Here is a 12,878-nt window from a genome sequence, read left to right on the forward strand (position 1 = left end):
CATCCTCTACCCGTTGTTGCCAAGCCTCTGTGAGTGTGCCACATGCAGGGGCCTTCATCTTCTTCATCTCACCAGTTCTCCATCTCGTACTTTGCCAAACACACAAAAATAAATAACAGCAATATCACATATTTTAATAAAAGGTGAAGTTGCTGTCCTCCGGTGGGGGCGCTGTGTTCGCCGCACCGACACGTTGACCCGAGCGGGAGAGCAAACAATCACTTCCGGTCCCACGCTGACTCGCAGAGGCTGGAGATGAATCCATGAAGTTAGAATTACTTTTGGTTTGTAGTCGCTTTTCCTCGCCGAAGAGAGAAGTTGTGCGGGTGTATTAACCTCCAGGAGCTTTGTTAGACATCCATCTTGTCGCTGCCGGTCCACGGCTCCGTGTGTTAGCCGAACATGTCTGCGGAGGAGGCGGACAAAACAGCCACCACTGATGCCAGCGCTGGAGACGAGGAGGAGGAATGGCTGTATGGAGGTAAAACACCGAACTGCCCTAAAAGCTCCAGTCCAGACACTTGAACCAGATTATCACCTGCTGTCTGTGTCAACATTCAACCAACACCACTGTCCGCTAACGTGACTGGGTTCAGCCTGAGTTAGCCTGAGGGCTAAGCTAGCAGCTAGCACCTAGCCCTTTGGAGCTTTGTGACTTCAGGGTGTTTTTGTCACATTTGAATGTTGAACCCGGGGAATGACTATGAGGAGGAGAGATGAAATGATTCACTTCATTTCGTTTCAGATGAGTCTGAGAGCAAAGACGAGGATGAAGAAGCCAAACTGAACGCAGCAGTCAGGTGATTCACGTCCACACTAGTTTAAAACACGCTCACATCCACTGCATCAAGTGGGGACAACTGTCAGAAGATTGCAAGACATTTCTCAAGATACACAGTCATAGATAACTTCAGTGACCGTAGCTTTCACTTTTTATTTTATGTTCATTCAGTAAATTTCGTTGTTTTGTTTATTCTTTGCTCATTAATCAGCTGAACTTTGAATTGCACTCATTTGTATGAAAAGTGCTTGTAAATACAGTTAGATTGATAATGTACATTATGTTAAAGTCTATGGCTATCAGTTGTGTGTGTGTGTATATATATATATATATATATATATATATATATATATACTGGAGAAATATAGGGGCTACAACCTAATGTGCAGATATTGGTATGACCAGCATGTCACTGACTATATGCTTCTAAAACATTTGAGTAAATAAACTGATATGTAGTTACTTATCGTTTTTTATTGCTGTTGGTTGAGGATGTGTAGTGTTTGCAGCTTGAAGGAACTTAATATATTTAATACTTCATTTTTTTCCACAGTGCACCTGCTGATGCTTCCACAGAGGATGCCGCTGCACACGCTACAGGAAATGGAGTGGCCTCCGAGGTAGGTAGCTTTTTAATAAACTCGTACTGTACATGTTGCAAGGTGTGCTTCATCTCTTTTTTTATTTGTAAGCACAACCATACTTACCTCCCACCTTTGGGATCCCAGGGCACAGGTGAAGCAGCAGCTGAAGACGTGGACAGTGATAGTGACAGCGATGATGACGACGATGATGTCCGAGTCACCATTGGAGACATTAAAACTGGAGCACCACAATACACGTAGGTTTCATTTTAAGTGGATTATAGGTCCAAGTACTGGTTTGAATGAGCCACTAGTGAAATGGAATTTAAAGGTTGCAGCTACTGATATTTAGTCTAACTCAATATGCTAAAACCAAAAGAAATAAGGTCTTTGAAATAGTTTTAACACATAATCTCAGGAAATCATCAACCCACCTTATTCTTCATCAGTATGAACTTTATCTTGTTTTATACATTTATGTGATACCCTCCCTAGATAACTTTTCTTGACCATTCAAAAGACAAAGGATGTTGAAGTTTTGGTATGAAACATTTTAGACCAAATGTTGGCTGAATGTCACACAAACTGGGATTAGGAGAGTTTTCTGCTGCATTTGATGTGTTTATAATAAGTTTAATTCAGAGTTGAACTTCTAAGATCTTTGAGAGAGATACTGTTTTTTCACTTCTAGACCTTATGGAGCTCCTCCTGTAAATCTCAACATAAAGACAACAGGCTCCCGACCTTACGGACAAGGTATTATAAATACTTTACACAGAGAGTATGATGTATGTGATGTAAATGTCCAGTAACATATTGTCTCATATCTTATTTTTAGTGACTACAAAGATGAAAGGAGTGGATCTTGATGGTCCAGGAAACATTAATGGGGTTGCAGTGGTGGAGGCAGACATGGAGTCATTTGAAGAGAAACCGTGGAGGAAGCCAGGTCTGTGTTTCACTGAATTTTTCAAACCCAAAAAACAAAAACATTACCATAGTAACATAATTATTCAATCATGTTCGATTACTATATTGAAGTTGATAAAGAAAACCCATATCCAGCATGTATAATACATCACTGGATTATTTTTTGTTTGTATGTAGGAGCGGATCTGTCCGACTACTTTAACTATGGCTTCAATGAAGACACATGGAAGGCGTACTGTGAAAAACAGAAGAGGCTGCGTATGGGTCTGGAGGTCTCCACAATCAGTTCAGGGACGAGCAAGATCACTGTAAGAAAATCTGATGCACGCATCGTCCCCTTTTCTCCTAACACCTTACATTTCACCAGATTTCTTATCTTATTTCTTTCTTTGGAAGTCTCTCAATGTCATCGGTTTGTTGGAATTACAGCAGATTACATCTTCATGAATGTACTGTCAAGTGTCTCATGGAGTTAAGAAACGCCAAACCCTCTTTTTAAGACAAAGGAGCTCTGGTAAGGTGTTGCTGAAATCTAGACCAAGAAGTAAAGGAGAGAGAGCCTCTACACTTTGGAACAATCTGTCAGAAGAGATTAGACTAGCAGCATCGGTTACCTGTTTTATCTCTATTCTCCAAGACACATCTCTATAAAAGAGCTTTTATCACATGATGTATGTGACTCTTACTATTATTTTCTTTACTCTTTGTGAATTTCAAATTGTTTGTTGGAAAGCACTTTGTATTGAAAAGTGCTCTACAAATAAATGCATTATTCATATAATCAACATATCTACTATGATAAACCTATCCGGCTCTTTCTTAGGTTCAGCAAGGCAGGACAGGCAACGACAAAGACATATCCAGTTTGCCTGTTCATACCTCAAAGCCAGACTTCACGTCTCCCATCAGCCTGTACAAGTCTGCCATCAGTCAGGTCACCAGGTAAAACTTCTGCTTTCATCTACACTTATGTATCCGGGAATTAAGTGCACACATTCAGGTTCCACTAGAAGTGTACAGTAAAGCTGATCAGCCAAGGATATGTCTATGACGAAGATTAGCACCACATATAGTTAATTGAAGAAGAACGGATAGATTTTCAGTCACGGCTGGTCTGTGTTGTAGTATGAGTTGATTATTTTAGAGGAAACCACACAGCAAAAACATTGTGTTTATTTTTCTAATTCAACTTTCTCTCACAAAAATGCACTTGGACACCTCCAGGTTTAACAGAGTCCCCTTGGTGAAAATAGACCACCATCCCATGGGCTGTGTGTTTCTTTGTGTTAAGGCCAATGTTTCTGTCATCTCCTTTACCCCCTGCCTTTTGTTTCAAAATGGTAGGATCTCTCCCCCTCAGTGGACTGGCCCGCCTGTTCAGGACATGTCCTATTATACGTAAGTTGGCAGGGCCTTGTCCCTACAAGGTGAAATGGGCCTGATGGGGGAAAATGTGCAGATGTTAGCGGGGCTGTCCTTTTTTCAAGGCCCCAACAAATGTTTTCTTTTTCACCGTGTCTATTGTGTTTTGGGGTGCAGTGGTTGATGTGCATGTGTCATGCGTCATGACAGAAAGTGTACCGTGGGAAGAGCTTAAGAAAGGAGTATAATATTGTCATGTCAGCGAAATGCAAATGTTTGTACCACATGTTGAGTTGGGACTAGAGGGACAAGATAAATTGTTCTCTCAATTGTTTCTCTCAAGGCATTTAAAGTCTTTTTAAGGACACTTTTGTTTTTGGCACTGATACAGTAATTGATTGAGCTCTGAAAGGCTTAAGTAAAATCACTAACCAGACCTAGAAAATATCTCAATGTGATTATCTTTAGAGCTACATTGATAAAAGGCTGTGTATTGAGGGTTTTTCCATTCAGCCCAGGTTGCTCCTCTTCCGCTTTGGCCTCACAGCAGTGGGCAGCTGAGAAGGACAGATGTGGTCCTCTTGGCCAACTAGAAGTAAAATGTGCTGAAGACTGAAAAGAAAGCTCAGATTGTAAAATCTCTGTTTAACTCTGTATTTTTTAAGCTTCTACTCGAACTTTAAATTCACTCCTGTGCTTTCAGGTCTCTGCCATCATTTGAATCAGAGCTGGATTGATTTACTGCTAACACAAACTGAACCTTTCCCACTGTTGTTGCTTCACCGTAAAAGCTTTTCGCTAGTGAATCAGAGCGTTACTTTCATTGTGAAGTTATAGATAATGCAGCAGAGCTTTATTAAAAGTTGAGATTAACAACTTTGTTTTTTGTCTGATACAGTGTTGCAGCATAGCTCGACTAGCACAATGGAAAACCCGAAATGACAGATATTTGCTTATTACAGATTAGTAGGAAACTGATTATTTTGACCAATAAGAAACAACACTTCACAAGTATGAAGTTATAAATATTTTCTGAGAAGTTAATTTGTACATTGTAAAATGTAAGTATTTATATTTCACACAATTAAAAAGAACAAGTGAGAAAATATTGATTTTCAGTAGCAGCATCAAAAGTCCAGTATCTGTAGTAGCTGCAGTTTTCATCATGTTAGATATGTAATTTATATATAGAAATGATCTTGGTCGCCTACTGTGTGTTTAGAAACAGACTGTGTGTCAATGTGATTGTGTCGTTTGTATTGGATTCTGATCAGTACCTTCATTTGTATTGTTTTCCATTACCAGGAAGAGCGGTATCATAGATGTGATTGGTGGACAAACAGCCACCATCAGCAGGGTTGAAGGTCGACGCAGACACAACCTGGAGGGCAACAATATCACTGTAAGCTGAAGTGAGAGTGTGTCTTTCACTCCATGGTGCCTTTAATTACTTTATTATTGTGTATATATAGTATATTACTGCAGCTTTCACTTGTGTTGATGTATAGAGCAGCAAACCTGGAGTTAAATTTTGGTTCAATTCCCCTGATTTCTAACTTTAGGGGACATTGTAGATTAAATTTCCAACCAGGAAAGTCAGGTTTCCTAGTTCAGATGATTGCACCATTATTTTGTATATTTTGTTTTGTTTCTTTTGCTCTGGTGAAATATTTACTACTCTCATTGAGTTACAGTGAAAAGAAACTGACTGTGTGCTCTCTGTCTGTGTGCAGGTGATCTCTGAACACTCCACGCCAGATGCTGAGCCCACTCCAGCTAAGATTCCCACCTTCTTTCCTCCTGGACCTCTTCCTCCGAACATACCCCCACCTCCATTTCTCCCTCCGCCACCAAATGTCAGCACTGCACCCCCACTCATCCCCCCACCCAGTAAGTTAATCTTTCTCACCTTGTCTATCAGTGTATTTTTTGTATTTGCATAATTCAGTTTTATTTGAATTTAAACTGACTTTTCATTCTTTATCTCCTTCCCCTCTTTCGCCCTCGCAGGGTTGCCCATTACTGTCCCTCCCCCTGGTTTTCCTCCTCCACCTAGTGGGCCCCCACCTGCAATCATCCCCACTATGGACAGGTAACACACCTACACACAAGAACGCTAGAGCTATAACTACAGATTAATTTAAAATTCAACATAACTACATGAAATATTAGTGAAGATAATGTGATTTTTAAAATGGTATCAGCAATTTCTGACTTGGATTGTATAGTGTACAACCAAAGTTAAATTTAAACAAACTTTCCCATGTGAAATATTATTTTTAAGAGTGTCCTATAGACTCACTACAAGTTTTTCTTCCTTAATACTACGTTGTAAATGGTTATTTCCTCATTAAAAAGCACACAGGTCTCACCCAAGAGGTTAAAGTTCTGTTTATCTTCTTTACATAATTGCATATAGAAAAATAATCCCTACAAAGCTAAAATTAATGTGTAAACAGAAACACACACTCCCATGTACAGCAGCAACATGTTGTCTTTCCTCTGTTTCTACAGTGGCCACCCTGGAGGTTATGATGGACGCCCTGTTCCTCCGTATCCGTTCCCTCAAGGTGAAAATCTCTTTTATTTGAATTTTCTAACCCCAGCAACACAACAAATGCCACAGCTTGATTTTATTCCATTAACATCACATGAGATGCAACATGAGAGATCTGTTTTGACATGTTTGGGAAATATACACAAAACATTATTCACATACAGTGGAAACCACTGATAGTGATCACGGACATAGTAATCTAAAAGCTTGGATCAAATAGCTCGTTCCGATACAAATGTATGAAAAGACCCAAAATGAATGTAAGCAGACTTCCTGGTCATTGTAACCAAATTTTTCAAACATGTTGGACTGTAAAAAAGTATTTTTAACAGGCAAGTGTACAATGTTACCTTTCCCTCAAGTTCCAGGACTATCATACAGAAGCTAGGTAATACGTTTATAGTAATCAACTGCTAGTGATCATCTGGCCCAACACCTGTTCACTATGAGCAGTGCTCACTGTATTTGGGTTCAGTGTTTCAAAAGAATAAACATGCTTATCAGTGACAACCATGTCCCGTCTCTTTGGCTCTTCAGGTGCTTACCCTCCACCCATGGCTGGAGGTGTGCCTCCTCCATGGCCCCCAATGATGGACAACTCGAAACCCTGGGATTATTATCCCCGCCGAGACGACAAGAGAGAGAAGGACAGGGAGAGGCCCAGGGAGAGGACGCATGAGCGGGAGAGAGAAAGGGAGCACAGTCCTTCAGCTATGAGCTACACTAGGTGAGACAAACATGCACAAAGACATACTGGATATACTCTCTATGCTGGAGTGTGAGTTTCGTCTATTAGTTGCATTAATTCAGTCACAACATGCTGCCAACTGGGTTTTTACTGCCATAGACCTGACCTCACGTTACATGACATAAATATAATGACAGTAAGTTTCACCCTGTGAAGTATATTATATAATTTTACATTGTTGAGTTGAGGAATTGGAATTTGTCAGTGAAAAGTTTCATTGGAGCATCCTTGTTTAGTTTTTTGTCTTTAGCATTTTAAGCTTTGATGACTAGTGTTTGTTATAACTCATTGCTCACTGCACTTATCACAAATGAACCAATTCAATTTCACTGAAGAGAAAATTTCAAGCACTCTTACACTGAAGTCTGGATTTATTCTCCTGCTGCGTTCCTGTCTGAAAACAGCTGTACTCACAGACACAGAAAGATAAAATATCTCTTGATTTTCTGTCACATTCAACCATGTGAATGCGATTCTTTGCTATACATGCAATAACAATTGATTAAAGTAAAAGCTCTTGTTCTTTCAAATTCCACAGCGACGATGAGCGTTATCGTTACCGTGAATACCAGGAGCGTGGTTACGGAGAGCGCCATCGTGACCGGACGAGTCGAGAGAAAGAGGAAAGACACAGAGAGAGGCGGCACCGAGAAAAAGAGGAGGGACGCCACAAGTCCTCTCGCAGGTAAATGATGACTCAAATTCTCTCTTGGATCAACTGATTGTTTGTTAAACCACTACACGGAATAATGGAAACCATATAAAAGAAGGGGTCAGTCGACAAACTTTATATTTCTGTAACCGTACACCAAAATGTTTTCTGTCTTTCTTTTGTCTCTTTTCACTTTGTCCCAACCTTTGTGTCCTACCAAACACCTGTTCCTTTTGTTACTGGAACCACACTGTCTGTGTTATTATCCTTTCCTTTGGGCCCCTTCTCCATTGCTCTTCACCTTTTATTTTTTCTTCACCCATTGATTTTCTTGCCCTTCCCTCCTCACCTCATCTGCATATCTCACTCTCTCGTCCTCTTTCCGTTAGCAGCAGCAGCAGGAGGAGGCACGACAGCGAGGAGGGCGACAGCCACCGGAGGCACAAACACAAGAAGAGCAAGAGAAGCAAGGAGGGCAAAGAGGCCAGCGAGGAAATCAGTGCAGACCAAGAAAACCAGGAGGCCATGGAGTAGTGATTGCCTCTACACGTCGTTACTCTCTCTCTCTTTGTCTGCCTCCATTCCCGTCTGTTCATCCATTCCCCCACCATGATGAGAGAGAAGGAAAGCGAGAAGACGAGGGCAGACCAACAAAACCAGAAAGTTGCCTAGTGATCGATGTGTCCTGTCACTCCCCTCTCCATCAGTCTCCATCCTCCCCTGCTGTCGTTCATCCTCACCATCACTTCAGAGAATTGATGAACCTTGGGGAGGTGGTGAGGGAGGGATGTTTGTCCTCTTATTTCATCTATCTCTCCATCTTTAACTGACATCAGTCTTCACCCACCACCTTTCTCCCCCAGATCTTTTCTCCGAGCACCGCTGTAACAACTGTCCTGCTCAGAGATTTTACTGTGTAGTCAGGACGATCAGCTGAATTTTCTCTTTTCCTGTCATTTGGTTTGTTTGTTGTCCTTTTGTTCTTGTATAAACACCTGACACCTGTAGAAAGCTGTCAGTCTAAGTTCAAGTAAAAAACCTTTTTGATAAGTCGGCTTTTTGTGGCTTTTTTGGAATAAATACATCAATAATTCTTTACTTTCCCAGTAATTGTTAATATTAATCTTTAACAGGTATTAAGCAAATGTAGTCTACTCATTATGCATTGGTGAAATATCTTAATATCATTCTCTACTCAAATATGAGTTTACAACCCCGACTCAGAAAAAGCTGGAACAGTTTGCAAAATACAAATAAAAAACGACAGCAGTGATTTCTAAAATAAATTTGACTTGTATTTCATTGCAGACAGTATGAACATAGTTTATTTTGTGTTTTGTCTGCTCAACTTCAATATATTTGCAAATATACATCCATTCCTGCCATTCAGGCCTGGAACACATTCCAAATAAAGTTTGGACAGGGGCCATGTAGGGCTAGTAATGAGGTAGAATGATTAAAAGATGAATCTGAAATAGGTGATGTCAACAGATGATTGTAATCATGATTTGGTACAAAAGTAGTATCCAGGAAAGGCCTTTAGGAGCAAAGAGGGGCCGAGGATAGCCAGTTTGCCAACAAATGTGAAAATATTATTGAAATGTTTAAAAAAAGTGTTCGTCAAATAAACATAGGGAGGGATTTGGACATTTCATCCTCTACAGTGCATAACATTAAAAGATTCAAGGAATCTAGAGGAATTTCAGTGTGTAAAGTGGAAGGGTGCAAGCCTAATTTGACTAACTGCTCTCTGATCCTTTAGACGACACTGCATCAAGAACCCTCATTCATCCATAAGTGATATAACCACATGATTCAGGATTTTCTTGGCAAACGTTTGTCAAGTACTACAATACGTAGTTACAGCCACAAATGCCAGTTAAAACTTTACTTACTCGAAGGCATCTGGGATAAACCAAAACACAGTGGAAACGTGTATTGTGGTCAGATGAGTCAGTATTTCAGGTTGTATTTTTTGAAGAAATGGACGTTGTGTTCTCTGGACTAACGAAAAGGACCACCCAGACTGTTATCAGCAAAAAGTCCAAAAGTCAGGGTCTATCACGGAATGTGGTTTTGTCATTGCTCTTCGAAAAGGTAACTTACACGTCTGTGATGGCACAATCAATGCCGAAAAGTACACAGAGATTTTGGAGCAGCATATGTTGCCTTCAAGACATCTTTTCCAGGTACATTGCAACAAGACATTGCAAAACCACATTCTGCACACATTACAAAGGCATGGAGGAGAGGATGGGGGGTGGGGGTGCTGGATTGGCCTGCGTGCAGTCCCGACTTGTCCACAAGAGATTGTATGGCGCATTTTGAAATGCAAAATTCCCAGTACTGTAGCACAACTTAAAGACTTGTTTGCAGGAAGAATGGGACAAAATGACACCTGAAATGCTTCATCACTGTGTCTCTTCAGTCCCTAAATGTCTTTTGTGTTGTGAAAAGTAATGGCAACATTACAATGTGGTGAAAGTTTTACTGTCCCAACTCTCTTTGAAATATGTTGCAAGAATCAAAATTGAAATAAGTGAATTTTGAAAAAAACTATCAAATTTAGAAAAGTTTTGTGTTTTAGGTAGATTTTCCACCACTTCACATGGAATCTTTGTCCAGTACACGTGCACATGTTTACGCAACGTTTGTGTATTTTCAATGTGTTCTTAAATGGTCACATTTATCTATGAGGATCAACATGCAGAGCACAGTTATCAGCAGGAGAGGACAAAGCTCAAGAAAACTTCTAAATAATGTTTGATTTGAAAATACTGCAAACAGAAAAGCTTCCTTCCCTTGGCTGCAACCTATTGAAGTAATAATATATAATTTTATGTCTTATTTAGTGTGTTTCAACTTTTATGTCCTTTCTATCAAGTGATCATCTTATGAAATGTGATATATTGTTATAGATTAAAATACAGTTTAAAGCATAGAGCAGCCACAAATACTTTGAGTTGCACGATTAAAATGCCCCCCCCCTCCCCGCGCTGCTGTTTGCTCTGATTACATGAGCTCAGAGAGATCAATAGAGGCAGTGGATGTAGACATTTACCTGGAGACAACATAAAAAGGGCCTCAGCACACAGGAGCCGCAGAAGATTCTCCTGAGGAGAAGTGAGTAGAGCCATCTAGAGGATGAAGTGTGTTGTTGTGTTGCTGAGTCTCCTCTCAGTGGGATGCTCCGCTCCTGTGAGTTCCTGCGAAAGTCTGACTGAACCAATCACCATCAGCAAAGAGGAGGTAAGTGTTCAACTCTGCATTTTATATATTTCATTTCAGTCCACTCAGAATAAGAAGTCACGACTGTTTATTTAAGAAGTAAGCAAACTAGTTTTAAAGATCCAATGTGTAGCATTCATTAGCAGAAACAGAATTTAGTTTTTATAATTATCTTTTCATTAGTAAAAAAACAACCTTCATATCAAGGAGTGGATCCTCTTCCATGTTGCAACACCAAACAAACAAATAAGATTAAAAAAGTGTTCTCACCAGCCCTACCTTTAAATGTAGGTGTTAACATGGAAGAATGTGAATGTGATGTGAACCCAGTAATGTTTTAAATGACCCTTTCACAATGACTCCACACCACGTCAGGTTGAGAAACACTAATACATATTACGTGCTCGGTCCGTGTGCTCCAGATGTTGGGTAGATGGCTGTACATCGGGGGAAGCACTAACTTCCCAGGAAGCCGCTCGCTGGGCCACCTGCTGACCAATGTCTGGTTGAATATCTCTGAGACTTCCGAGAGCAACATCCTGAAACTCATCCAGACTCAGAGAATGTAATGTAGAAGCCGTTTTCAGCCATGAACTGGAAAATGTCTGAACCCAATATTTCGACCATTATCACACAAAGTTCTTGAATCTCGTTGTCTTTCCAGGTTGACATCCTCTATAAGCATGGCAACTCTTTTTCATATGTTAGAAAAATCATCAACTGTGAATTCTCTAGACATTTTTTGTATCTTCACATGGACTTTCTGGACATTTAGAGTAGAGTAGACTCTTGTGGTATTAACTTCTGATGTAGCTTTTCTTTTCTTCCTCACAGATTCAATGAATGTTCGAGCTTAATGTACAACGTGACCTTTGAGAACAGCACGATGTTAGTAGGTAAGTGATGAGCAGCCATCATGTGAGTAAGATCCTAAAACCTGCATTAAAATCCATTCAATTGCTTGTGTGTGTGTGTTTTTACAGAGCAACCTTTCCACCTGAAGGAAGTCTATCTGCCGACTGACTGCTCAGACTGTCTGGTCGTCCATGAAGAAGTTATCGCTGACGAAGACAAGTTTACCAGTCTTCTGCTTTTCAGTAAGAAATACTGATTCATTGACTCCAAAATTCTGAATGAACTCTTTCTGTACACAGTAAAGGGAATACATAGTTTTCTGATGAAATCATTCTAAACCAGGCAGCTATTATTTGGGAACTGAACAGTTTTTGTAAGACATACAAATAAAAAACGTCTTTATTTTCCAGGCAGGGGACAGAACGTCTCTGCCGACACTCGGGAGATGCTCATAAGACAAGCAAAATGTCTCAACATTCAGTCGCCCATAATGCTAAAACCAAACAACGGTGAGAGTTTTTATCGTAATTTTTTGTCTCTACCTGTTGAGCCTCCATAATATGACTCAGAGGTGATGTTTGCTTTGTGACTTATTATTGTTTTAATGTGCACATGTACAGAAATCTGTCCAGACAACACTCCGTCTTTAGGGGGACTCCGCACCCTTAACCCCTTGTTTGAGGCCAAGAGGGGACATCAAGTCTTGAGATTTCTGGACACTTTTTTTGATTTGTTTGTGAACGATGATGATGATTGATTTGTGTCACAAGTCATTTTGAATGAGTAAACATACATTTTTACTGATATACAGTAACAGTATGTAATAAATACAATTAATAATTAAATAAAAAATGTAGTGGCTGCCTTATTTTCTCCTTATTATTGATACTTATGATAGAGGATAAAATGACCGGATACAAAGATTTCATGGTTGAATATGTATAAAAATGTCATAAGTACATTTCCATCCAATAGAAATCTTGTTGTACACCAATGAACGTGTAACAATATATATATAGAGTCCCCGTCACTCAATTACACACAGTGTTATTTTTTTATATGCATACAGGAAAAAAATAAATAGACCTAATCTGTCGTAGACTTGTTTCATTTGTTTTGGCATTAGAATAAATGGACTCCAGAGGACCAAGGCTGCTGATCAATTATTAGCAAATTAAGTC

At 39.9% G+C, this 12,878-nt stretch overlaps 2 protein-coding genes across 5 annotated transcripts; both read left to right on the plus strand.

Annotated features, from left to right (window-relative positions):
* Nucleotides 1–200: 200 nt before the first annotated feature.
* Nucleotides 201–8,664, plus strand: fip1l1b (FIP1 like 1b (S. cerevisiae)). Of its 4 annotated transcripts, none has more exons than XM_020100499.2 (16): nucleotides 201–481; nucleotides 746–800; nucleotides 1,335–1,401; nucleotides 1,510–1,622; nucleotides 2,057–2,121; nucleotides 2,204–2,314; nucleotides 2,473–2,603; nucleotides 3,119–3,237; nucleotides 3,640–3,693; nucleotides 4,963–5,059; nucleotides 5,391–5,547; nucleotides 5,668–5,749; nucleotides 6,172–6,227; nucleotides 6,752–6,941; nucleotides 7,501–7,647; nucleotides 8,004–8,664. In XM_020100499.2, the coding sequence occupies exons 1-16, from the start codon at nucleotides 403–405 to the stop codon at nucleotides 8,146–8,148; spliced, it is 1,668 nt and encodes a 555-aa protein (XP_019956058.1). In that variant the 5' UTR covers nucleotides 201–402; the 3' UTR covers nucleotides 8,149–8,664. The 4 variants fall into 4 exon arrangements, with proteins under 4 accessions (XP_019956058.1, XP_019956059.1, XP_069386691.1 ...); XM_020100500.2 differs by having other exon boundaries at nucleotides 8,007–8,664; XM_069530590.1 differs by lacking the exon at nucleotides 3,640–3,693.
* Nucleotides 8,665–10,659: 1,995 nt separating this feature from the next.
* Nucleotides 10,660–12,689, plus strand: LOC109637788 (uncharacterized). The gene is made up of 6 exons (XM_020100354.2): nucleotides 10,660–10,863; nucleotides 11,265–11,407; nucleotides 11,677–11,738; nucleotides 11,826–11,939; nucleotides 12,108–12,206; nucleotides 12,318–12,689. Exons 1-6 carry the CDS (start codon nucleotides 10,759–10,761, stop codon nucleotides 12,452–12,454), a joined length of 660 nt encoding a protein of 219 aa, XP_019955913.1. The 5' UTR covers nucleotides 10,660–10,758; the 3' UTR covers nucleotides 12,455–12,689.
* The last annotated feature ends 189 nt before the right edge of the window (nucleotides 12,690–12,878 follow it).

The sequence above is a fragment of the Paralichthys olivaceus genome, chromosome 8 (genome assembly GCF_024713975.1).
Source record: "Paralichthys olivaceus isolate ysfri-2021 chromosome 8, ASM2471397v2, whole genome shotgun sequence".
NCBI lineage: Eukaryota > Metazoa > Chordata > Actinopteri > Pleuronectiformes > Paralichthyidae > Paralichthys > Paralichthys olivaceus.

What these genes read in the sequence shown, in the direction of transcription:
- fip1l1b (XM_020100499.2), top strand. Translation starts at nt 403, where the DNA reads ATGTCTGCGGAGGAGGCGGACAAAACAGCCACCACTGATGCCAGCGCT. An exon ending in CTCCCGACCTTACGGACAAG is followed by an intron (nt 2,122 to 2,203) that starts GTATTATAAATA and finishes TCTTATTTTTAG; the next exon opens with TGACTACAAAGATGAAAGGA. An exon ending in TCCGTATCCGTTCCCTCAAG is followed by an intron (nt 6,228 to 6,751) that starts GTGAAAATCTCT and finishes TTGGCTCTTCAG; the next exon opens with GTGCTTACCCTCCACCCATG.
- LOC109637788 (XM_020100354.2), top strand. Translation starts at nt 10,759, where the DNA reads ATGAAGTGTGTTGTTGTGTTGCTGAGTCTCCTCTCAGTGGGATGCTCC. An exon ending in CTCATCCAGACTCAGAGAAT is followed by an intron (nt 11,408 to 11,676) that starts GTAATGTAGAAG and finishes TCTTCCTCACAG; the next exon opens with ATTCAATGAATGTTCGAGCT. An exon ending in AATGCTAAAACCAAACAACG is followed by an intron (nt 12,207 to 12,317) that starts GTGAGAGTTTTT and finishes GCACATGTACAG; the next exon opens with AAATCTGTCCAGACAACACT.